The following is a 26,728-nucleotide window of genomic DNA, read 5'->3' as shown; positions in this document are numbered from 1 at the left end:
CAGTTCATTACCTGTATAAAAGACAACTGGGAGCCAGAAATCTTTCTGATTGAGAGGGGGTCAAAGACTTATTTCCCTCATTAAAATGCAAATCAATTTATAACATTTTTGACATGCGTTTTTCTGGATATTTTTGTTGTTATTCTGTCTCTCACTGTTCAAATAAACCTACCATTAAAATTATAGACTGATCCTTTCTTTGTCAGTGGGCAAACATACAAAATCAGCAGGGGATCAAATACGTTTTTCCCCCACTGTAGATCCTATGCTATGAGACTCGAAATTGAGCTCATGTGCATCCTGTTTCCATTGATCATCCTTGAGATGTTTCAATAACTTGATTGGAGTCCACCTGTGGTACATTTTATTGATTGGACATGATTTGGAAAGGTTCACACCTGTCTTTATTAGGTCTCACAGTTGACAGTGCATGTCAGAGCAAAGACCAAGCCATGAAGTCGAAGGAATTTTCCGTAGACCGAGCCAGGATTGTGTCGAGGCACAGATCTGGTGAAGGGTACCAAAACATTTCTGCAGCATTGAAGGTCCCCAAGAACACAGTCCCCAAGAACACAGTGGCCTCCATCATTCTTAAATGGAAGAACTTTGGAACAACCTAGACTCTTCCTAGAGCTGGTCGCCAGGCCAAACTGAGCAATCGTGGGAGAAGGGCCTTGCACTCCACCAATCAGGCCTTTATGGTAGAGTGGCCAGACATAAGCCACTCCTCAGTAAAAGGCACAGCCCGCTTGGAGTTTGTCACAAAGGCACCTAAAGGACTCTCTCTTGGCCTGATTTCCAAGCGTCACGTGTGGAGGAAACCTGGCACCATCCCTACGGTGAAGCTTGGTGGTGGCAGCATCATGCTGTGGGGATGTTTTTCAGAGGCAGGAACTGGGAGACTAGTCAGGATCGAGGGAAAGATAAGCTGAGCAAAGTACAGAGAGATCCTTGATGAAAACTTGCTCCAGAGCGTTCAGGATCTCAGACTAGGGTGAATGTTCACCTTCCAACAGGACAATGACCCAAAGCACAGAGCCAAGACAACGCAGGAGTGGCTTCGGGACAAGTTTCTGAATGTCCTTGAGTGGCCCAGCCAAAGCCCGGACTTCAACCCGATCTAAAATCTCTGGAGAGACCTGAAAATTGCTGTGCAGTGATGCTCCCCATCCAACCTGACAGGGCTCAAGAAGATTTGCGGAGAAGAATGGGAGAAACTCCCCAAATACAGGTGTGCCAAGCTTGTAGCATCATACCCAAGAACACTCAAGGCTTTAAACGCTGCCAAAGATGCTTAAACAAAGTTCTGAGTAAAGAGTCTGAATACTTATGTAAATGTTATATTTCTGTTTTTTTTTAAGTAAATGTGCAAAAAGAAAAATTGTTTTTGCTTTGTCATTATTGGCTATTGTCTGTAGATTGATGAAGAAAAAATATATTTAGTCCATTTTAGAATAAGGCTGTAACGTAACAAAATGTGGAAAAGTCAAGGTGTCTGAATACTTTCCGATGTAATGTATTGTCATAAATAATGAAAATCTAAAGGCTAACAAGGATGGTGGAACCATTGATAGAGGGCTGTAGGAAGAACCTTTACATGATAAAATGGTTCTTGGTAAATTACTCATCATAAACGTTGACAAAATACATAACAATTATTTTAAGAATTATAGACACAAAACTCCTTTATGCAATCGCTATGTCAGATTTTAAAATAGCTTTTCGGCGAAAGCACATTTTTCAATATTCTGAGTACATAGCTCAGCCATCACGGCTAGCTATTTTGACAGCCGCCAAGTTCGGGGCACACTAAGCTCAGAGTTAGTATTAGAAATATTGTATTACCTTTGCTGATCTTCGTCAGAATGCACTCCCAGGACTGCTACTTCCACAATAAATGTTGTTTTTGTTACAAATAATCCATAGTTATGCCAAAATACCTCCGTTTTGTTCGTGCGTTCAGGTCACTATCCAAAGGGTAACGCGCGAGCACATTTTGAGACAACATTTTTTTAAATGTTCCATTAACGTACTTAGAAGCATGTCAAACGCTGTTTAAAATCAATTTTATGGTATTTTTCTCGTAAAATAGCGATAATATTCCAACCGGACAATAGTGTATTCATTCAAAGAGGAAAAGAAAAAACTGCGTGCTCGCGGGAACGCGCATATCCAATCTCTTTGTCATCAGACAGACCACTGAGAAACTGAGCTACTATACTCTGCCCAGAGACAGAAGACGCCTCAATCCGCTTTCTGAAGGCTTTAGAGAGCCAATGGAAGCCTTAGAAAGTGCAACGTAACCCCACAGATACTGTAGTTTTGATAGAGAATCAAAAGAAGAACTACAAATTCTCAGACAGGCCACTTCCTGCTTGGAATTTTCTCAGGTTTTTGCCTGCCATACGAGTTCTGTTATACTCACAGACACCAGTCAAACAGTTTTAGAAACTTCAGAGTGTTTTCTATCCAAATCTACTAATAATTTGCATATTCTCGTAGTAACCAGTTTAAATCGGGTCCGTTTTTTATCCGGCCGTGAAAATACTGCCCACTAGCCCAGACAGGTTAACTACCTTAGCCGAGCAAGTCACTTTGGATAAGCGTGCCTGCTAAATGACCAAAATGTAGACGTGATCGACCGGCTGAAATCGGTCTTATGTAACAAAATCTAAAATTGTATTTTACAAGAGATAAAAGTAGAGACTCAGAGCTACAAAATGAGATATCATACACTACAGTTGAGGAACAATTGGAAAGTAATTTTGCTTTGAAAGTTGATAAACTTGTAAACTCACTTTTGAGAAAATGGCCTTTGAATGTTTTGGTACTACTATTGCTTTGTTTTGGTACCTTCTTTGTCTACACCCATTCAGCATCGTTCACACCCTCTTAAACTTTAACCCCACCCATCTCTTTAAGGGATGATCTGAATGTACTAACAACAGCAGTCAATCACCCAAGCTAACTTGCTAGCTACTTCCAGACATCTAAGTGAGAGAGAACAGTTCACTGAACATTACTCGCCATAGCAGAGCTGGTTAGGCTGTTATTTTAACCAGAGTGTTGGTGACTGCAACTGTGCTGTCAGATTTTCCGGTTGTAATTTCAGAGCGTTTCGCATTCAGAGCGCACAGTGGACGCTCTGGCCGATGAGTTTACTGACATTTACTGACACCAGCCATATTCAACTGGTGTTGAGCATTGGTAAATTCATCAGTTATTCTGCGCTCTCTGGCGCACACAGATGAGAGTGCTCTGAAATCGGAGTAGATTCCTAGACTGAATTAACGAACGCACCCGAAATGGTTAGTTGCATACTGGAGTCTTTATTAAGACCAATAGCTAGCTAGGTAAACAATGAACCATAATCACAACTCATGACGTTACTACCCTGCATAAATTTGCAACCAACCAGGTTCAATGTTAGCTAGCTAAGCAAATAGCACTGAGATACAAATAGTAAGATTATGCAGGTAACGTTAGCTAGTGAGCCAGCGAACATTAGCTATGTGAAAATGAACATACCAAAATGAACTGCAAAGCACACTGTGTAATGTTTCGGGGCGGAGCTCATTAGAATAATTCTCAGCATTCTTCACAATTGTTCATTTTTACATATACATTTATATTTCGTTAGTTTAGCAGACACTTTTATCACACCATAGTGCTATCAGACTTCTGATGCCAATGCAGGGTGAAAGGGTGCCACAAAATGTGAACCACTATCAAAAATTGTATGGACAAGTATTTTGTATTTCGAAAATACAAATTACAGTATTTATAAAATACAAAATACATTGGAGTGTAGTTCAGCCCAGTGTAATACAAATGACAAAATACTCAGAAGTAATTCAAATACTAAAATATTCAAATGTCATCCTATGAGGACAAACCAAAGAATCCTGTATGGTCCTACTTAGCACTCACACTCACACGCAACCACCAGGATAGACAGAAGCTCAATCAGCACCCCTTCTCTGTCTCTCCTCTCCCTCTCTTTTCCCCTCTCTCTCCCTTCCTGCTCTTCCTCCCTCCTCCTCTCTCCTCCTCTCTCTCTCTCTCTCCCTCCTCCTCTCTCCTCCTGTCTGTATCAATGGCGCTGCCTTCAGCACTTCTCTCTCATTGATCGTGCTCTGAACCCTGGGATGTTTAGCTGACATCATCTCTTCATCTCTTCATCCCTCCTCCTGAATGTTATCCTAATTAATTATGTACATGAACTCCTCCAGCGTCCTCACTCTCTCTCGCTTGCTCGCTCTCTCTCGATCTCATTCTCGTGCTTTGTCTCTATTTTTCACCTTCTGCCTCTCTGTTTCTCTCTCTCTGTCTTTTCTCTTCCTTCCTTCCTTTCTTTCTCTTTCTCTCTCTCTCTTGTTCTGCCTCCCTCCTGGTTGCTCCTTCATATGAGAATAGGGTGGAGCATTTACAACAAAAACAAAGTAAAAGGAGTTCATTCAACATCTACCTATTGACAGTAGAAGGCTTTCCTTCTGATAGTATAAACCCACCTGGTAGTTTCATCTCAGGTAAGGCTTAAGTTGAGATATCTGTCCTCCAGAGGAGGCTGGTGAGGGGAGGATGGCTCATAATAATGGCTGCAATGTAGTGAATGAAAATGTTTCAAAGAAACCATGTTTCAAGCCATTAATATGAGCTGAGTTAAAGTGCCACTAGCCACCACTGGTGTCCTCCCCACAATTGAACTCTGTTTCCCAGCGGCGTGTCTCTGTCTTATCTCAGGGCCTGTTTAGAGTGGTCCCCCGGGTGTTGGTAACAGAGATCCTCGTCGTCATGCTTACTCTGATAACTGTGAAGTAAATGGAGGTTGTCACGGCGACACCTCAAAGGGCCGTCCCTCTTGGAGACCTATCGCTGCCACTTTCTGCCAGTGATGGACAGATGATCACACTGGGTCTGAGGGATGAGAAGATGTCTGGATGAATCCCTAGTTCTCTCTCTCTCTCTCTCTCTCTCTCTCTCTCTCTTTACTTCTCTCCCTCTCTCTAATGCTATGTCACCCTCCGTTTCTCTCCGTCAATTCCTTCCTGTCGTTATACCTCTCTCACCATCGTTCCTCTTACTTTCCATCACTTTCTCTCTCTCACTTTCTTAATCTTTCTCTCTCTCTCTCTCTCTCTCTCTTTTTGTATTTCTCTCTCTCTCTCTTTTTTTATCTCTCTCTCTCTCTCTCTTCTCTCCCTCTTCCCCATCTCTCTATCTAATTGTAATATATGCTGTAGTCTAGACCTTTTTAGGTTGTTATATCTGTGTCCACTCCTCCCAGACAGCTTTCCTAATCTCCTGTGCCACATACAAATGCCAGGAGAGCAGAGAAAATAGCAAATACATGACCCCTCCAACCTGAGCCTCACACTAACCTACAGTATGACTAAGATATTCACACACTCTTAGGCTATGTCCCAAATGGCACCCTTTTCCCTATATAGCATATTACTTTTCACCAGAGCCTTAGGGCTCTGGTCAAAAGTAATGCACTATGTAGGGTATAGGGTGCCATTCTGGATGTTGTCTAAGACATATTCACACACTCTTAGAGAACAGAGGCAGTTAAATATGAAATGTTTCTTTATTATTAAAAACCACTGTGATTTGGTTGGTATTGCATTATCATGTTTAAGTGTTTTAGCTTCAATCAAGGTACTTTAGAGTGTACAGTATGAGTTATGACTAGTGAGGTTTCGTGTCCCTCTCACACTCCCACGCTCACACTCTCTCTTTTCCAACCACCCAAACTCCACTCTATCATTTTATTTTTACAATACCCAAGATTCCAGTGTTCTTTAAGCTAGGAACAATTTTTTTTGTGGTCTGTGTTTCCCTCCAGCAGGCAGAAGAGGTTGCGCAAACGGAGGGCTCCCATCAGCTCCACCTGCAGCAGTGTGATTCATCAGAGAAGCAGCAGCCCAAACGGTTACATGTCTCCAACATCCCTTTCCGCTTCAGAGACCCAGACCTCAGGCAAATGTTTGGGGTGAGTAGCTAGCTATTACACACAAAATATATTGTAGCGACCTTAACCCAACACCTAGCGACTCGTCAAAGGTTTGGCCCTCTTGGCATAATGGTTAAGGTGTTGGCTTGACAGTCGCTGGACCTGGGATTGAGTCCTGATCAGTGGCTATGTTGGTGTACATACCAGATTGTGTGTTCTCACTGTTCAGAACGCACAGACCTGTCAATGGTTAACAAAACACATCAGTCTGGGACCGCATTGTTGAGCCGACCACGTCTCAGTCTCTCTGCATGTGGTTGTGTAATCCTCCCATCTACTCTTAGCTCTACAGGAACATCAAGTGCCACTTTGAGACTGTCCCCATTAAAGATGTATTGGCCCGGCACACCTTTTAGAGAGGAGGCCTAAATGATTCACGTCCTATCCTCCACATACCCTCTCCTCCTCAAATTAGAGACAAATATGAATCTTTCATCTCCGGGGCGTTACAGGGCCGTCGTCCTTAACCGTTCCTTGGAGAGAGAGGACATGTCACTAGACCTGTTTAAATTCCCAAGACTGTTGTAGCGGTTCTCAGAGCAGAACACGGTTCATTCACAGGGCTGTTTTAGAATTACACAATGATTCTAGAATAGTTTTTTTTTTAATTCTCTGCTTTGTGAAAGGCTTTGAAAAATGATTAATAAATATCTTAGAATGAAATATCTGACCCTGTGTGAGTTATTAGTGGCAACTTCTTCTTACTTGCTTAATTGTTTTTGTTCCTGGAGGAGCATAGTTCTAAAGATCTACAACGCTGCCGGTCTTGAGCTGCATTTCTTGCCTGTGGCCTTACAACCCAAACATCAACTTGTACCCACTCCTATGTAGTTGGAGTAGCAACTAGTGCAAGTCTGTCATGTTGTTTCCGAAGCGACTGCTTCTTATTCCAACAAAGTGACCAAGAAGTCCCCACAGGCATGCAGTATGACTGTAGAGCACAGAGCCAGCTAGCTTCTTCTCCCTGCCACAGACTTTGTGCATGTTTGATGAGTACAAGAAACAGAGAGCAAAGAACAAGAAAGCCAGAGAACACAGTGGGCTAGAACAATAAAGACAGAGAACACAGGGGGCTAGAACAATAAATACAGAGAACACGGGGGGCTAGAACAAGAAATACAGAACACAGGGGGCTAGAACAATAAATACAGAGAACACGGGGCTAGAACAATAAATACAGAGAACACAGGGGGCTAGAACAATAAATACAGAGAACACAGGGTCCTTGAACAAGAAAGACAGAACACAGGGGGCTAGAACAATAAATACAGAGAACACAGGGGGCTAGAACAATAAAGACAGAGAACACAGGGGGCTAGAACAATAAATACAGAGAACACAGGGGGCTAGAACAATAAATACAGAGAACACAGGGGGCTAGAACAATAAATACAGAGAACACAGGGGGCTAGAACAATAAATACAGAGAACACAGGGGGCTAGAACAATAAATACAGAGAACACAGGGTCCTTGAACAAGAAAGACAGAACACAGGGGGCTAGAACAATAAATACAGAGAACACGGGGTGCTTGAACAAGAAAGACAGAGAACACAGGGGGCTAGAACAATAAATACAGAGAACACAGGGGGCTAGAACAATAAATACAGAGAACACAGGGGGCTTGAACAAGAAAGACAGAGAACACAGGGGGCTAGAACAATAAATACAGAGAACACAGGGGGCTAGAACAATAAATACAGAGAACACAGGGGGCTAGAACAATAAAGACAGAGAACACAGGGGGCTAGAACAATAAATACAGAGAACACAGGGGGCTAGAACAATAAATACAGAGAACACAGGGGGCTTGAACAAGAAAGACACACAGCGAGAGAGGACAGAAAGAAACAAACAACATGCAGGAGGGAGAGAGAGTGAAAGAGAGAGGAGAGACCCCCTGACAGACCGTTCCCTAATGGCCCAGAAATAGAAACATGTATCATGGAAATCCCCCCATAGTGTTTGAAGCTCTATAGCTTGTTAATACCAGACCAGTCTTTACAGTACAGTGTTTACTGGTGGCAGCCATATATATATATATATATATATATATATATATATATATATATATATATATATATATATATATATATATATATATATATATATATAAAATACACACACACTACACTCAACACTAACTTTTTAAATAATAGGAGGCTGGAGATTTCTCCCCTGGTCCCCTGGCTTCTCAGATGGAGAGGAACATCTGTTGTGTGCGTGTGTGAATGTGTGAAGGCCTGGGACTCCTAACTCTCCAGTAACACTCCCCAGTCACTTACTGAAGTCTCCAAGTCACTGAGCTCTGCACCACAATTAACCAGAGACACTGAGAGAGGAGAGAGGAGAGAAGGATTAGAAGAGACAGACAATCTGCTAGCACTCACTACAATCAGCGATGCTCAGAGCGCGTCTAACCCTGTTAACAGTGGGTCGCACTGACATAGGCCCTGAAGACTTGGTGTCAGGAGGACTGGGCTACAAAAGTTGGTCAATCAAAACAAAGTCACATGTTTAGTCCTTTTTCTTGCACTTTAGAAAGTGAGCAACTCAAACTGTCCACTTTAGGTTTCCCAGGCAAGTTTCGGCTTGAAAAGTGAACTAACCAATTTGGTTCTTTGGTTCAATACTACAGTTGCAGACAAGGCAGTTAAGCATTTTGGTTAGTTAGTTGGTTGTTCGATTGTCTCTAGGGTGGTGGGATAGGATACGAAGGGAATGTAGAAGCTTTTCAGAGTTTACGCGCGCGGACGTACGCTCGCACCCACCCACCCACGCACCTCTTTGTCGATGGTCCAGTTTTAAGGATTAATCGTTGTGGGCAGGGCTGAAGCGCTGCATCCCAGATTCCATCAGGGTTCTGCCATTCCCACAATGGGCTCTAGTACCGCCCTCTCCCATTGCCTGTAAATGCTGCAATGAGAGACTGGCTCAATCTGCCATTACGACTCCGCTTGAGCACCACCACAATGCAAACAAAGGCCAGGCATTGCCAGGCATTATAGCAAATGGAATTTCCTTCCATTATAGCAAAAGTGAAGGCAATGACAAGGCATTGTAACATAGTCACACAAGGAAGTTATAACCAAGGGAATAATGCAGCAATCAAGTGTTTTCTTAGTGGATTCTTTTTAATGGTCCTTATTGTGACAATTTAGGTCCTTATCAGAAAATGGACAGAAATAATAATAATACAGTTTAAAAACTCAGCTGTGTGGTCGGTGCTTCTACACGAAGCAGACCAGAGATGGGAAGTAGTTCTGTTACTTTTGACTAATTTGTAATTTGTATTTCACCGCCCTGAACTACATCGAGACCTATAATTTGTATTTAAAAAAATAAATAAAATACTAAATACTTTTCTATAAAAAATACAAATATAACGTTTCACAATTGTGTGGCCCCCTCTCACCCAGCATTGGTATCAGAAGTCTGATGGCACTATGGTGTGATAAGAGTGTCTGCTAGATGACCAAAATGTGAATGTAAATGTAAATATGAACACTTGCAAAGCATGCTGGGTATTTGTGCTCTATTCAATCCACATCGCGGAAGTTCAGCTTTACAGCGTGATTGAAATTTAAAGGCAATTTTCTCACTTTAGTCGAGATTGCATTCACGGTAAACTCTTCATATGTTGGCTAAATAGAAAACGACTTAAATATTTATTTAGCGGAATCTGTATCATCTTTACAGATTGAATGGAGTCCTTAATATAAAACAAGGCCAATAACAACACCCAGTGTTTCTTGTTCATTTTCACATTTATGTTTACATTTTGGACATTTAGTAGACACTTATCCAGAGTGTCTTAAAGTCAGTGAATTCAACTAAGGTAGATAAACAACCACATATCACAGTCTTAACAAGTAAAACAAATGTGTTACGGTTACTTGGAATGTTGTTTTAGTGAAGGCGTGTAAATACCTCCATGTACTGGCATTTTATCAAACTACAATGCTTTGCAAAGGTATTTTGATACATTGGTCTTTGGAGTTTCTTGCATTTGTAACAAGATACATAACAATAAACATTTTGCACATCTCTGACGCGGACACAAAAAGAGGGAATGTATGAAAAGAATAAAATAGCAGGGGTTCATTACCCAAACTTATTTGAGTTTAATTCATAATTAGAAAAACACATCTAGGAGGAAATTACAACGATGAGCATGAGGGCTTAATGGTATAGTGATAATTGGGATTCAAAGCCCCACTTCACTGATTCAATTCTCTCATTCTCTCAACAGCGTGTCGGAGATCTCTAATCTCAACGTCTGCATCCGAAATGGCACACTATTAGGATGCCATTTGGGATGATACCAAAGCTTAATACCTTGGATATATCAGCGAGGGGTTGAGACCTCCCTACATGCATTGAGGCCTCCTTTACCATTAAAGTGTTTGATAGCTCTCTCAGAAGATCAGAAACTCTGAAACTATCCAACTGGGAAACTCTGGAAGTTTGGGTGCTACTTTCATGTCTCGGAAATGATCTGAAATAGGATATTCAACATTTCAAAACACCAGGCACTTAGGCTTCAGATATAAAGTATTAGCGGGGGTTTTACCCCCAATTTTCCCTATTGTCAGTTCTTCTGATTTCAAAGGAGCACATGAATATTGCATGACACAGGGAGCCAGAATGGCTTCCACTAGACCCTAGCTGTGCCCCAGTCGCTTCAGGAGCCTGTTCATTTTGCACCACACTGAGAGAAACAGGCTAATATACTGTCCCCAGTGCCATTGCTATGTTTAATTAATAACCAGACACTTAGAGAGCCAGCCGCAAGAGGGTTCTTCCTGTCACACTCCCAGAGGTAGGGTCCTAAATTAGTCATTACTGTAGTGTGTGCATGCACACATGCACACGCACACGCACACATGCCCATCCACGCATGCACACACACACCTCCCCCCGACACACACACCTTTGGCCCACCTCAGCAGTCTGTGTGTGTGTGCGTGTGTGTTTCTCTCTCTCGAGGAGCGAGGCGTACATCACAGGTCCGCTAATGGACTTTTAATGATACCTTCCTTCCTCTGCCTAATCACCTTTTTAGAAGCCCCAGCCTTCCAGGGAGAACCCCCATCTTTCCATCCTGCTGCAGCAGCATTCCTAACAGAACAGGGAATCATGTCAGTCGGAAGCTTCTTACGTTCTGATTAGCCATTTTATTCCGTAAGGCTCCATTCCATCCTGCTCCACCATTTGGCCTTTGAGATTGTGTGTAATTCTAATCCCTCCATGTAATTTACAATAACAAATCAGTGTAGAGATGAACATGTGTGCCGTAATGGTATCAGAGGGGGATAGATAGGACAGCTAAACCCAGAGCTTCTATTGCAGTCTCCCCTTGATGCCAATTCATTAGTGGCCTGATTAAAGTCAATTTACTACAGTGTTTATTTAGCAAGAAGAATACTTTATTATTGCCTGTTAAGGAGCAGTTCCCGCTCTTTTTCTCTCTCGCTCTATCTCACACACACACACACTCACACACACACACATACATATGCACACACACACGCACACACACACATCACTTTGTTTACAGTGCATTTAATCTGCACCCCAGGCCCATTAGCACAGGTATAAACTGTTAGCATCATCAGCTTCTACAGTGTGTTGGGCTAAACAAGTCATTCACTATGAGAGGAGGACGCTACGATGCTAACCAGTCTAAGTATATGAGGAGCACCATCACGCTGCGATCATACAACATGCAGTGTGTGTTTGATTTACTGCTCCTCACAACGAAAACAGCTTTAATCTGAACTAATGGAGGAGACTGAGTCGAGCAACAGCTGTGAGAGAATGGATGAATGTGAATTGAGGAGGAAGAGAGGGGGAGGAGGAGGAAGTGGAGGAGGAAAGTGCTGCTGTGCTTGCCTGAATAAAGTGAAGGAGAACGACTGGTGGAGAACGAGTGATGGAGAACGAGTGATGGAGAGAGGAGGATTTTGTTTTCAGTGTAACATATCTGGCGTTGATTCAGGTGTTAAATGAACTCTGTAAGTGTTACATTAACACTCATTGGTGTAAAATAACCACACTGTTGGTGCTTATAACCAGAGTTGAGTGTGAGAGTGTGATTGTGTTAGTTTTACTCTGTGGAGAGTAAAACGTTGACATCAAAAACATGTCCATCATTATTATATTTCCCAGCATGCTCTACTGCAGGTAGATTTTTTGATGAGTGTTTTGATTAATATTTTGCTACATAAAGATAAATAACGTACAGTTTTAACATTACATACGATTTTTCGCAAAAACAAATTCTGAACTAATCTAGTTAGTGCGATTTATTGCACCCGTTACTGAAATGGTTGTTCCAGTTTAATGGTTTAGTTAGTCTCCTTTTTCAATGTTAATGACCCTAACAGTCATTCTGAATGCAGTTTGTGGCCGAATTATGTTGAATATCTTAACTCTGGCAAGATTTCAATAGGAATTATTCATCAATTTGCAAGCCAGCATAATGTGACTTGCAAGCTGGAGGTGGCCTTTTAAGAAGGACTTTCAGGTAACTTGATTAAAAGAAAAAAAAGGCCTTACGAGACATGCATCGTCTTGGACAGTTACATTTTAATTATACTATTCACTTAACTGACTTGGTGAAGGCCACAGGACAGAAAATGAATGAATTCAACAGCCATGTCATCAACAAATACAGTCATAGGTGGTTACTCACTTGAAAAGGCAAGGCACACTGGGAAATTATATTGAGACATGGCTTGGTGGGGGCTTGGCTTTCAGTTAGTTATTTTTGGCCACCCCTGAGTAGAAGTGTTGTACCAGTTTAAATGGTCTATGGTTATGTTTGAGTGTGTCTGCTGCCTGTTCTGAAGTCTTACATAAGGGCATGTGACCCTAAACAGTTGCAAATAATGTTGTTATGTCCGTAAATCAACACCAAGTGGCCTCTTAAAGAAATACTAACTTATTTGCGTAATGGTTAAAAATACTACGTTAGGTGTTATTGCATAACAGCATTGGTGCAGACTATATACACGTCCTACTCTTAGAAATACTAAAGGAGGTGTATAACAGCCTCAGCACTAGGCGTGGACCAATATACACATTGGCCTAGTGTTAAATTTAACACGGTCAGTGTTGAGTCAACCCTGGAGAATTTGCTGTGTGGAGTTAGAGAGTGCCTGCCGAAAGAAAGTGATGAAGAAGGAATGATCGAGAGAGAGGAAGTGGAGGAGACCGCTTGGCTGAAGAAAGTGATGGCGACCAGACAAGCTTTACATAGGGGAAGACGGGACTGTCTTTGATTTGAGTTAACATGCTACAGCACAGACCTCCCTCTCTCTCTCTCTCTCTCTCTCTCTCTCTCTCTCTCTCTCTCTCTCTCTCTCTCTCTCTCTCTCTCTCTCTCTCTCTCTCTCTCCCCATCTGTCTCTCTTCCATCAACCAGGTGATCAATTCCATTGAGCTTGCGCTTCTGCTGAGTAAGGCGGGACAAGGCTGTGTGTGTGTGCATCCATGCGTGTGTGTGTCCATGCAACCTGATACACAGCCTCTCGGCCTCTCTCTCGCCGTCCCTCCCTTAGTCTGACAAGGTAATTAGTTAGAATGAAATAACGTGTCCATTGTAGACAACAATTAACCGTTGCTTTCATCCCAGTCATTAGGAAGAGTGGAGGTTTTCTTTCATTCTGCTGTGTCTCTAATGATCCCACAGCCTTCCCACTCGCCCGCCTTAAGCCCAGTTAAAACGCCTCGCGCGCGCACAAAGCCGACCGCCAATTAGGTGTTTTTGTCCTTTTGAGGAAGAAGAAAGGAGAGGGGTGGAGAGGGACATGGAAGTGGAAAAGAGAGTGAGGGAGACATACAAATCAGTTGTTAACTGGGACGTGTTTTTGTTTTGTTTTTTTCACCCCTTTTTTCATGATATCCAATTAAGATCTTTCTCATCGTCGCAACTCCACAACGGACTCGGGAGAGGCGAAAGTAGAGTCATGTGTCATCTGAAACATGACCCGCCAAACCGCGCTTCTTATCATCCGCCCGCTTAACCCGGAAGCCAGCTGCATCAATGTGTTGCAGGTGCCCAGCCCACCACAAGGAGTCACTAGAGCGTGATGAGCCACTCGGGAGGTCCGTGTGGTTTTCTTATTTCGATTATCTGCAGTTAGATGGCTGGCAGGCCACAAACTGGGGCACTTTTCTTCTCTCCTCCTGCAAATCGCTGCTGCAGCACTACTCCTCTCTCTGTTGTCCGTATGTACAGGGCATCGCCCAGACCTCTCTGTTGTCCGTATGTACAGGGCATCGCACAGACCTCTCTGTTGTCCGTATGTACAGGGCATCGCCCAGACCTCTCTGTTGTCCGTATGTACAGGGCATCGCACAGACCTCTCTGTTGTCCGTATGTACAGGGCATCGCACAGACCTCGTGGGCCCCCCTGCCTTGCGGCAGCAGCAGGTGTGCTACGCCAGTGGATGGAGTTGGTCAAAGAGTTGTTAATGCAGCCGCTTCTCTCTATGTCTTTCTTCCTCTCTCGGCTGCACGTATCAGCCAATCAGAACTAATATTGATGATGACGTAAATCAAGTGTTAATCAAATGGTATGCAGCTGTGGCAGCACTGTTGATGTTTTAACTAGGTAGCTAGCTACACACACAGGACCGGTAACCGCATCTCAAGCCATGCATGTTTGGATACTGAGTGTGCGTAATGTCAATATAGGCCAGGCTGGGAAACAGTCAGGCATGCTCCATACAGCGCTAACCAACAGATGCAAACAATGGACAGGGTGGCGAACTCTACCACGTCACTTCCACTTGCAGGCAATGGGTTCAGAACAACTACGTCAAAAACGTAATACAAACAAATATATATATATATATATATATATATATATATATATATATATATATATATATATATATATATATATATATATCACTACCCAAAAGGGCACTTGGTGAGTGGGAGGGAAAAGGGGCATGTGTTGGGCACAGGTTGCCTCCTATCTGTGCACATGGCTGTGTATGTACCACCATGTACTGTACCCACATACACTGACCTCTCCTTTCACCCTCTACTTACCTCTTAGAATCCAAATGAATGTATTTTTGGGCAGATGGTTGTTGGGTTTAGTATGTTTGGGATAGTGGACAGAGGAAGAGTGAGTGTATAGGCTTTTCTCAATAGATTTTTCTCAACTCCTGTCTCATATCCTCTCTCATGTCCTCTCTCATGTCCACTCTCATGTCCTCTCTCATGTCCACTCTCATGTCCTCTCTCATGTCCTCTCTCATGTCCTCTCTCATGTCCTCTCTCATGTCCTCTCTCATATCCTCTCTCATGTCCTCTCTCATGTCCTCTCTCATGTCCTCTCTCATGTCCACTCTCATGTCCTCTCTCATGTCCACTCTCATGTCCTCTCTCATGTCCTCTCTCATGTCCTCTCTCATGTCCACTCTCATATCCTCTCTCATGTCCACTCTCATGTCCTCTCTCATGTCCACTCTCATGTCCTCTTTCATATCCACTCTCATGTCCTCTCTCATGTCCTCTCTCATGTCCTCTCTCATGTCCTCTCTCATATCCTCTCTCATGTCCTCTCTCATGTCCACTCTCATGTCCTCTTTCATATCCACTCTCATGTCCTCTCTCATGTCCTCTCTCATGTCCACTCTCATGTCCTCTCTCATGTCCACTCTCATGTCCACTCTCATGTCCTCTTTCATATCCTCTCTCATGTCCACTCTCATGTCCACTCTCGAAAAGGTCTAAAGGCAGTCGAGGAGAAGCAGCACTGAGAGGGAACGTGGATGAAATTGTGCTGGTATGAAATGAGACTCTCCTTCTCCACTCACGCGCCATCAGGCAATTGACGTTTACAGGAGGTGGAGATAATACGGTGTGAGATGTGGTGGAGCACGGTGAGACGGTGACCTTGCCAGTGCTCTGCTGGCACTACCTCAGATTAGATGCCATGTTTATTTATTTATTGAAATCAACTACTTGATTCAAGGTCTTGTTACGAGGAGACCAAGGCTGTGGCTGCATTTCCATAAGACTGGGGAGAAGAGGGTGGGGAGGTAGAGACTGGGGAGAAGAGGGTGGGGAGAAGGGAGAGGGGAGGTAGAGACTGGGGAGAAGAGGGTGGGGAGAAGGGAGAGGGGAGTTGGAGACTGGGGAGAAGAGGGTGGGGAGAAGGGAGAGGGGAGGTAGAGACTGGGGAGAAGAGGTTGGGGAGAAGGGAGAGGGGAGTTGGAGACTGGGGAGAAGAGGTTAGGGAGAAGGGAGAGGGGAGGTAGAGACTGGGGAGAAGAGGTTGGAGAGAAGAGGGGAGGGGAGTTGGAGACTGGAGAGAAGAGGGTAGAGAGAAGGGAGAGGGGAGGTAGAGACTGGGGAGAAGAGGTTGGAGAGAAGAGGGGAGGGGAGTTGGAGACTGGAGAGAAGAGGGTGGAGAGAAGGGAGAGGGGAGGTAGAGACTGGGGAGAAGAGGGTGGGGAGAAGGGTGAGGGGAGTTGGAGACTGGGGAGAAGAGGGTGGGGAGAAGGGAGAGGGGAGGTAGAGACTGGGGAGAAGAGGGTGGGGAGAATGGAGAGGGGAGGTAGAGACTGGGGAGAAGAGGTTGGGGAGAAGGGAGGAAGAAGAGGTGGGAGAAGGGAGAGGGGAGGTAGAGACTGGAGAGAAGAGGGTGGGGAGAAGGGAGAGGGGAGGTAGAGACTGGGAAGAAGAGGGTGGGGAGAAGGGAGAGGGGAGGTAGAGACTGGGGAGAAGAGGGTGGGGAGAAGGGAAAGGGGAGGTAGAGACTGGGGAGAAGAGGGTGGGGAGAAGGGAAAGGGGAGTTGGAGACTGGGGAGAAGAGGGTGGGGAGAAGGGAGAGGGGAGGTAGAGACTGGGGAGAAGAGGGTGGGGAGAAGGGAGAGGGGAGGTAGAGACTGGGGAGAAGAGGGTGGGGAGAAGGGAAAGGGGTGTTGGAGACTGGGGAGAAGAGGGTGGGGAGAAGGGAGAGGGGAGGTAGAGACTGGGGAGAAGAGGGTGGGGAGAAGGGAGAGGGGAGGTAGAGACTGGGAAGAAGAGGGTGGGGAGAAGGGAGAGGGGAGGTAGAGACTGGGGAGAAGAGGTTGGAGAGAAGGGAGAGGGGAGGTAGAGACTGGGGAGAAGAGGGTGGGGAGAAGGGAGAGGGGAGGTAGAGACTGGGGAGAAGAGGGTGGGGAGAAGGGAAAGGGGAGTTGGAGACTGGGAAGAAGAGGGTGGGGAGAAGGGAGAGGGGAGGTAGAGACTGGGGAGAAGAGGGTGGGGAGAAGGGAAAGGGGAGTTGGAGACTGGGGAGAAGAGGGTGGGGAGAAGGGAGAGGGGAGGTAGAGACTGGGGAGAAGAGGGTGGGGAGAAGGGAGAGGGGAGGTAGAGACTGGGGAGAAGAGGGTGGGGAGAAGGGAGAGGGGAGGTAGAGACTGGAGAGAAGAGGTTGGGGAGAAGGGAAAGGGGAGTTGGAGACTGGGGAGAAGAGGTTGGGGAGAAGGGAAAGGGGAGTTGGAGACTGGGGAGAAGAGGTTGGAGAGAAGGGAGAGGGGAGGTAGAGACTGGGGAGAAGAGGGTGGGAGAAGGGAGAGGGGAGGGAGAGACTGGGGAGAAGAGGGTGGGGAGAAGGGAGAGGGGAGGTAGAGACTGGGGAGAAGAGGTTGGAGAGAAGAGGGGAGGGGAGTTGGAGACTGCTCCTGCTGCCATTAGAAGTGGGATCAGATAACGGCCTAGAGGATCCAGCCGGCAACCGCCCGTTGACCAGGCGAGATGATGACCAGTATGACAGCTAATTACGACCATCGTATTCATCACCCCAGATAATAAACAAATGTATGGTTTATCATTAGCCTTGATGGGCTATTCCCTCCATTTCTCCAATCCTCCACTCCTCATTTCCCATTCCATCTCTCTCTTTTTTTAATTGGGAAAGGGTTCTTGTGGCCTCTAAAAATAGGTTCATATAGCTTTTTATCAGGAGGGGACACAGAGAGAGGCAGTAGAAAGAAAACAAGATGATGACTGTCATTAAGACCACTGGTGCGTGCTGAGAGCTTTGCTATAGTATGCAGATTTACACACCAATGCTCATTAACGCTACTGCTCACATTACATTGCCTTTCTAGCCATAGCCGTGACGCAGAACAATAAGTGTATTTTTTATTAAGAGAGAGGGAAAGAAACATAGCATTTAAAAGTGAATGGCTTTTTTATTAATCTCATTGTTAGTAGATGAAAGGAGTTTGTTAATTCAGGGGGATGAGTGTTTGACCTTTGCAGTCTAGTTTTAGCAGTGTTCGAGGTGTATGGTGCTGTGTGCTTTTTATTAGGTTTGGGTTCACTGTGTAACGGAGCGTGCCAATGCTGCAACCAACCGGTCGAAACTCCTGCCAAATGTGACATGTTCTAATGATTTTCTCTTCTCTCTCTTTCTCTCTCCTGTCTCTTTCTCCCCTCTACCCTTTTCTCATACTCTCCCCCCCCACTCTCTCTCTCTCTCTCTCTCTCTCTCTCTATCATGTCTCTTTCTCCCCTCTACCCTTTTTAATGCCCTTCATCCCACCCTCTCTCTCTCTCTCCCTCTCTCTCTCTCTTTCTCTCTCCTGTCTCTTCCTCCCCTCTCTCTTTCTCTCTCCTGTCTCTTCCTTCCCTCTCTCTCTCTCTTTCACTCTCCTGTCTCTTTCTCCCCTCTACCGTTTTCTCATACTCTTCCTCCCCTCTCTCTCTCTCTCTCTCTCTCTGCAGCAATTTGGGAAGATTTTAGACGTGGAAATAATTTTTAACGAGCGAGGTTCCAAGGTAAGTGTGCCGTAACTAGTGTCACTTAATTTCTCTCTCTCTCTCTCTCCTCTCTCTCTCTCTCTCTCTCTCCCTCTCTTGCTCTCTCTCCTTCTCTTCATCCCTCTCTCCCCAGGTCCCTACCTCCTCAGGGTAATAATTACTTGGCTTTACTTTGGCTCCTCTGCCTTTAGGCAACGTTTGCTATTGTACCCTCCTGCCATACATTGTGACATACAGTACCACGCTGCCATTTAGCTCAATACTGACACTTGCCTCGTTTCCATACATACAGCTTGTCCAGTAAGCTTCATGCTGACAGTGTTAATCCTGACTTACTGAGCAGTATGAATCTTCCAACTCACCTCCTTACCACTCCATGGTACAGTAATACTCACTTCTCAAACAAGATTTGTCAGAAAGTACATTTAGACAGGTCTTTTTTTTTCTTATTTTTTTTTTACATTTGCAAACCTCCAAAAAAAAAATCTGTATTTTCTGCACCATCTATGTAGAAGAAGAATTACAAAACACCCTTTTCCCCAAAAGAACCGGAAAACAATTCCTGATGATTTATCTAATTCGAGAAGAAGAACCTAAGATATCCATGGCAAACACAGGTTGTATTATTCCACTACCCACAATCCTCTCCTTCTGCTCACCATGAAATTAACACAGCTTAGCATGAATAAACATTGTATTTCCATAAGAAGCTTTCTCAATTTGCATTCAATATGTTTTCACTCTTTGAAGAATGCCCACTCCTCTCTCTCTCTTCGTGTAAGCTAATTACTTGTGCATGATAAAAATAAAAATAAACAGTAGACTCAGAGAGACGGCGAACTTGCAGCATGCACAAAATGTGAAAATGATTAATTTTGCCATCAAATCCCACTTTCAATGTATTAGTTGTGTGTTATTTGCATCAGGCAGTATAGGCTGGGATCCCCTATACAGGATCACGCCGCAGTGGGAAGCGCCCGGTTCACACACATTATCTACCAAGGCAATTAATTACAGGGCCCTACTAGCACAGGATGTATTGGTTGTATAGGCTATGTCCCAAATGACACCCTATTTCTCTAGTGCTATGGGTACTGGTCAAAAGTAGTGCACTAAATAGGTATTAAGGTGCTATTTGGGATATAGACATAGGCTAAAAAAGACTTGGAGGACTGGGGGCTTGTCTTGTCCAACATGCTGTTTACCAGCCATATCTAATGGCTCTCATACCCAGACCCAGTTAACTCTCCGGCTGCACCGTCAGGCCTGGGGCTCTCATGGCCCCCTTACTGAGCTGGGCCTCCTGAGTGAGCTTCAGGAACAGGCCTACACAGCAAATTCTCCAGTGTAATTTCTTTTTTTACAAAATTACACTGAGTGTTAAATCAACACAGTGTTAAATTAACTTACTGCTTAGTGTAAAGCCTTATTCAAATATTTCCCAGAGTGCCTTGCCTTTCAAAATAAATTGTAAAAAAAAAAAAAGCCACCATAATTTGACTTGCAGACCTGATGTGGCCTGTAAACCATGACTTTCAAGCAATTGTATTACGCTCGAATAAAAATGGGTTTAGATTTGTTCCTGAAGGAGAACAAACACTTGGCGCTGTAGTGGTACCCTGTAAGGTCATCCTTTGTACATATAGTTATACCCTAGTTCCGGAACTCCAATTTGAGCAGCAGCAGCTGAAAAATGAGCTCCTACAAATATTGAAATTTACATGGTTTTTAGAGTGAAGTACATCGGAAAAAAGCAAAAGAAAACTGCAAGACTGAATAGGAGAAAAAACAAGCAACAAACAAAGAAGATAGGCTTTTGAAAAATAACTATTTTTCATAAAATTGTAGTTATCTTAGCTAGCTGAATTGTTTACCAGTTGCTAAGCAGTTGCTAGGGACTCTTTTGGAAGAAGCTAGCTAGCTAACGAAGAACAACAAAGAATATCTAGTTAACAGAAGAAAAGAAAGAGAAAATCAGGACAGAAGAAAAAGGATATCAAAGTGAAACAGTTCTCTAAAGACACAGGAGACAATAATACAAGAAACAACACTTCTGTAGCTTGTCAACTATGTGTCTGTCTATCCCTGTTCTCTCCTCTCTGCACAGGCCATACAAACGCTTCACACCGCGTGGCCGCTGCCACTCCAACCTGGTGGTCCCAGCGCGCACGACCCACGTGGAGTTCCAGGTCTCCGGCAGCCTCTGGAACTGCCGGTCTGCAGCCAACAAGGCTGAGTTCATCTCAGCCTATGCTACCCTCCAGTCCCTAGACTTCCTGGCGCTGACGGAAACATGGATTACCACAGATAACACTGCTACTCCTACTGCTCTCTCTTCGTCTGCCCACGTGTTCTCGCATACCCCTAGAGCATCGAGCCAGCGGGGTGGTGGCACTGGAATCCTCATCTCTCCCAAGTGGACATTCTCTCTTTCTCCCCTGACCCATCTGTCTATCTCCTCATTTGAATTCCATGCTGTCACAGTTACCAGCCCTTTCAAGCTTAACATCCTTATCATTTACCGCCCTCCAGGTTCCCTTGGAGAGTTCATCAATGAGCTTGACGCCTTGATAAGTTCCTTTCCTGAGGATGGCTCACCTCTCACAGTTCTGGGTGACTTTAACCTCCCCACGTCTACCTTTGACTCATTCCTCTCTGCATCCTTCTTTCCACTCCTCTCCTCTTTTGACCTCACCCTCTCACCTTCCCCCCCTACTCACAAGGCAGGCAATACGCTTGACCTCATCTTTACTAGATGCTGTTCTTCCACTAATCTCATTGCAACTCCCCTCCAAATCTCCGACCACTACCTTGTATCCTTTTCCCTCTTGCTCTCATCCAACACTTCTCACTCTGCCCCTACTCGGATGGTATTGCGCCGTCCCAACCTTCGCTCTCTCTCTCCCGCTACTCTCTCCTCTTCCATCCTATCATCTCTTCCCTCTGCTCAAACCTTCTCCAACCTATCTCCTGATTCTGCCTCCTCAACCCTCCTCTCCTCCCTTTCTGCATCCTTTGATTTTCTCTGTCCCCTATCCTCCAGGCCGGCTCGGTCCTCCCCTCCTGCTCCGTGGCTCGACGACTCACTACGAGCTCACAGAACAGGGTTCCGGGCAGCCGAGCGGAAATGGAGGAAAACTCGCCTCCCCTGCGGACCTGGCATCCTTTCACTCACTCCTCTCTACATTCTCCTCTTCTGTCTCTGCTGCTAAAGCCACTTTCTACCACTCTAAATTCCAAGCATCTGCCTCTAACCCTAGGAAGCTCTTTGCTACCTTCTCCTCCCTCCTGAATCCTCCTCCCCCTCCCCCCTCCCTCTCTGCGGATGACTTCGTCAACCATTTTGAAAAGAAGGTTGACGATATCCGATCCTCGTTTGCTAAGTCAAACGACACCGCTGGTCCTGCTCACACTGCCCTACCCTGTGCTTTGACCTCTTTCTCCCCTCTCTCTCCAGATGAAATCTCACGTCTTGTGACGGCCGGCCGCCCAACAACCTGCCCACTTGACCCTATCCCCTCCTCTCTTCTCCAGACCATTTCCGGAGACCTTCTCCCCTTCCTCACCTCGCTCATCAACTCATCCTTGACCGCTGGCTACGTCCCTTCCGTCTTCAAGAGAGCGAGAGTTGCACCCCTTCTGAAAAAACCTACACTCGATCCCTCCGATGTCAACAACTACAGACCAGTATCCCTTCTTTCTTTTCTCTCCAAAACTCTTGAACGTGCCGTCCTTGGACAGCTCTCCTGCTATCTCTCTCAGAATGACCTTCTTGATCCTAATCAGTCAGGTTTCAAGACTGGGCATTCAACTGAGACTGCTCTTCTCTGTGTCACGGAGGCTCTCCGCACTGCTAAAGCTAACTCTCTCTCCTCTGCTCTCATACTTCTAGACCTATCTGCTGCCTTTGATACTGTGAACCATCAGATCCTCCTCTCCACCCTCTCCGAGTTGGGCATCTCCGGCGCGGCCCACGCTTGGATTGCGTCCTACCTGACAGGTCGCTCCTACCAGGTGGCGTGGCGAGAATCTGTCTCCGCACCATGCGCTCTCACCACTGGTGTCCCCCAGGGCTCTGTTCTAGGCCCTCTCCTATTCTCGCTATACACCAAGTCACTTGGCTCTGTCATATCCTCACATGGTCTCTCCTATCATTGCTATGCAAACGACACACAATTAATCTTCTCCTTTCCCCCTTCTGATAACCAGGCGGCGAATCGCATCTCTGCATGTCTGTCAGACATATCAGTGTGGATGACGGATCACCAGCTCAAGCTGAACCTCGGCAAGACGGAGCTGCTCTTCCTCCCGGGGAAGGACTGCCCGTTCCATGATCTCGCCATCACGGTTGACAACTCCCTTGTGTCCTCCTCCCAGAGTGCTAAGAACCTTGGCGTGATCCTGGACAACACCCTGTCGTTCTCCACTAACATCAAGGCGGTGACCCGATCCTGTAGGTTCATGCTCTACAACATTCGCAGAGTACGACCCTGCCTCACACAGGAAGCGGCGCAGGTCCTAATCCAGGCACTTGTCATCTCCCGTCTGGATTACTGCAACTCGCTGTTGGCTGGGCTCCCTGCCTGTGCCATTAAACCCCTACAACTCATCCAGAACGCCGCAGCCCGTCTGGTGTTCAACCTTCCCAAGTTCTCTCACGTCACCCCGCTCCTCCGCTCTCTCCACTGGCTTCCAGTTGAAGCTCGCATCCGCTACAAGACCATGGTGATTGCCTACGGAGCTGTGAAGGGAACGGCACCTCCATACCTTCAGGCTCTGATCAGGCCCTACACCCAAACAAGGGCACTGCGTTCATCCACCACTGGCCTGCTGGCCCCCCTACCTCTGAGGAAGCACAGTTCCCGCTCAGCCCAGTCAAAACTGTTCGCTGCTCTGGCACCCCAATGGTGGAACAAGCTCCCTCACGACGCCAGGACAGCGGAGTCAATCACCACCTTCCGGAGACACCTGAAACCCCACCTCTTTAAGGAATACCTAGGATAGGATAAAGTAATCCTTCTAACCCCCCCCCTTAAAATATTTAGATGCACTATTGTAAAGTGGTTGTTCCACTGGATATCATAAAGTGAATGCACCATTTTGTAAGTCGCTCTGGATAAGAGCGTCTGCTAAATGACTTAAATGTAATGTAATGTAATATAGCAATAGGTACTTAATTGAACCCCAGTTTATACCTCAGGCCTGCAAGTGGGGGTTGCAAAATTCAGAGATTTTCCATAAATACTGGTTCCATTTCCAGGAAACATCCAACCAGGAGTTCTGGGAATGTTGAATTTTACAACCCATTATGCTGGTTTATAAAGTGATGTGTAACTCCTATTGGAATCCAGCCACAGTTAGGCCATCCAACAGTTGGAATTTGTATTCGGCTACAATCTGCATTCAGAATGAATGTCAGGGTTAGGAACATTGTGCAGAGACTAGCTAAGGCATTTACACTGGAACAAACATTTCAGTAACGAATGCAAAAAAAATCGAACTAACTGATTGGATTAGTTTAGAAAAATGTATGTTATTTATCTTTGTTCAGCATAAGATTAATCGATTAATGTACACGCACAAACATATATATCGAAAACATATTTTTTTTTAATCAATGTGCAATAGAGCATGCAGGGAAATATGATAATGCTGGGTGTGGTTTTGTGTATGAGTTTCAGGCCCGTGTATTAGGGTAAAACTAGGTTCTCAAAATAAGACATCATGAAATCCGTATCATATTGTGTCAAATAAGTCTGTTTTTTTATGATAACATATTTGCTAGTGATGGGGAAATGATGCTTCCTGAAGCATTGAGTATTTCCAGCCAATTGTGTTGAAAAAAGGCTAATTACGCGAGCCTTTGATCAACACGTTGTACAGTAGTGGCACCTGCTGGTCCAAATAATTTAGAACAGCCAAATTATTATAGATGACGTCGCGCACGCTATGCAGGGTAGCTTTTTTGTCTTTTACCGAAACCAATATCAAACCAATCAGGTGGTTGTTCGACAAAACATTGATCATGTGCTTCTGATAAAGTGATACAATCATTGGCACACTGCATCAAAGTAACTATTTAGCGATTTCAATGCTGGCTTCGGAGCTGAATGCAACAATCATGTCTCTGTCCATAGCTGCTGAAATAAAATCATAATAATAACAAATATTGATATATAAAAAAAAAAATCTCTCAAAAGTTGTGAACTGGGCCTTTACTAGTCCTGTATTAGCAGGGACCGATATAGCCAGCAGTAGCACAGACAAACACTTTTTCAGCCCCCACAAAAAATTAAAAAAAATATCCTCACCCAAAAACAACTTCCCGCAAAGGCTATCTCTCTGTCACTAAGAAATACAGTCATGGGTGGTAGCTCTACAATTTACTTGAACTCTGGGAAATATTTGAATAAAGCTTTATGCTAAGCCTTATGTTAATTTAACACTGTTCCAATGTCTGTATGGGTCCACAGACTCAACACTTTCAATGTAAAATGATAATTTTTTTACATTGGAGAATGTACACTACAGAATTTGCTGTGTAGTATTCTCAAGGCTCCCTGAGTGAGCTGGGCCTCCTGTACAAGCTGTGTGAGGCCCAGTGTGTAGCACCTGTCTCCTCTCCCATAGCGCCACACTGTGTGTGTGTGTGTGTGTGTGTGTGTGTGTGTGTGTGTGTGTGTGTGTGTGTGTGTGTGTGTGTGTGTGTGTGTGTGTGTGTGTGTGTGTGTGTGTGTGTGTGTGTGTGTGTGTGTGTCAGCAGGCTTTCGCTCCCTCCACTAATTCAATTACAGAATGTCCAACTGATCCTTAACAAAATGTTTCTAAGGACGACTACTCTCAGAAACCTTTGGAATAAAGATCTCTCTCACACTAACACACACATACACACAAGACTGTTGAAAGGTGAATGTGCTTCACCTGGTAAACAAACGTGTGTACGCCCAGATACACACATACACACATACAGTTGGAGTGTTGGGAGCTGGAGTGTATCATGTTGTGTTTCTGAATGCTGTGTTAGTTATTTTTCATGCTTCTCCTCTTCAGCACAACTCTGACCGTGTGTTTCTCAAGTTTCACTAACCTGCTCACATATCTCTCTTCTGCTGAATACCTCCCTTTCTCTTCCTGATACTTACCTTGTACCATGTGTTATTTCTTCTTCCTTTTCTCTCTCTTATATCATCCTGCTTATTTCCCTCTTCTTCCGCTCTCTCTATCTCCCCACTCTCTCCTTCTTCTCTCCGTTCCTGGTGATCTCAGGGTTTTGGGTTTGTAACATTTGAAACGAGTGCAGATGCGGACCGTGCGCGGGAGAAACTAAATGGTACAATCGTAGAGGGACGCAAAATAGAGGTGCCTTCTTTTCCCTCTACTCACCCCTTCCCCCCCCCCTTCTCTCTCTCCCTCTGCCTGACGGTGCTTGCCTACCACCCCCTCTTCTCTCCTCCTCCACCATCCTTCTCTCCCTCTGCCTGCTGCACCTTGATCGCTGCATGCTGAATGCTGAACTCTGAGCCGTAAGTGTGCGTGTGTGTGCGCACGTGTGTGCGTCTTTACATGTCTCTTCTGCATGCATGTGTGTGTGTGTGTGTGTTTACCAGGGGCATGTGTATTAGATCAGAATGTGTTTGATACTGAAGGAGCAGAGCAGAACACTCAGATCCCCACAAACTTGAGGTTGATGTATGCGCCAGTTTGAAGTCCTCGCTCTTGCTGTTCTCAATACACGTACACGTGCTCTCTCTCCATCTCCGGCTCATGTTTAAATTAACTCAATCGCTGGGTATCAAAGTGCTGCCAACGTTGCTTTAAATCCCACTTGTTTATCCAAAACACCCCCGCTTATATTACACACCCCAGGGCAAAAAATATAGACGTTATTTCTCTCTCTATCACTCGCTCTCTCACTCGCTCTTTTGCTCTCCCTC

The 26,728-nt window shown here is 45.0% G+C and overlaps 1 protein-coding gene across 6 annotated transcripts in view; it reads left to right on the top strand.

Moving 5' to 3' along the window:
• Positions 1-26,728, top strand: part of rbfox3a (RNA binding fox-1 homolog 3a) — a 744,884-nt gene that overhangs the window by 683,086 nt on the left and 35,070 nt on the right. For 4 of the 6 annotated variants that reach the window (XM_014212871.2, XM_014212840.2, XM_014212883.2 and 1 more), the window contains 3 exons: positions 5,849-5,995; positions 18,759-18,812; positions 26,061-26,153. In XM_014212871.2, the coding sequence (XP_014068346.1) occupies positions 5,849-5,995; positions 18,759-18,812; positions 26,061-26,153 (294 nt within the window). The remainder of the gene's footprint in view (positions 1-5,848; positions 5,996-18,758; positions 18,813-26,060; positions 26,154-26,728) is intronic. The other 2 variants (XM_014212853.2, XM_014212878.2) reach the window with 2 other exon arrangements.

Source organism: Salmo salar, chromosome ssa01 (assembly GCF_905237065.1).
Source record: "Salmo salar chromosome ssa01, Ssal_v3.1, whole genome shotgun sequence".
Lineage (NCBI taxonomy): Eukaryota > Metazoa > Chordata > Actinopteri > Salmoniformes > Salmonidae > Salmo > Salmo salar.
This window is presented reverse-complemented; position numbering and strand designations above follow the sequence as displayed.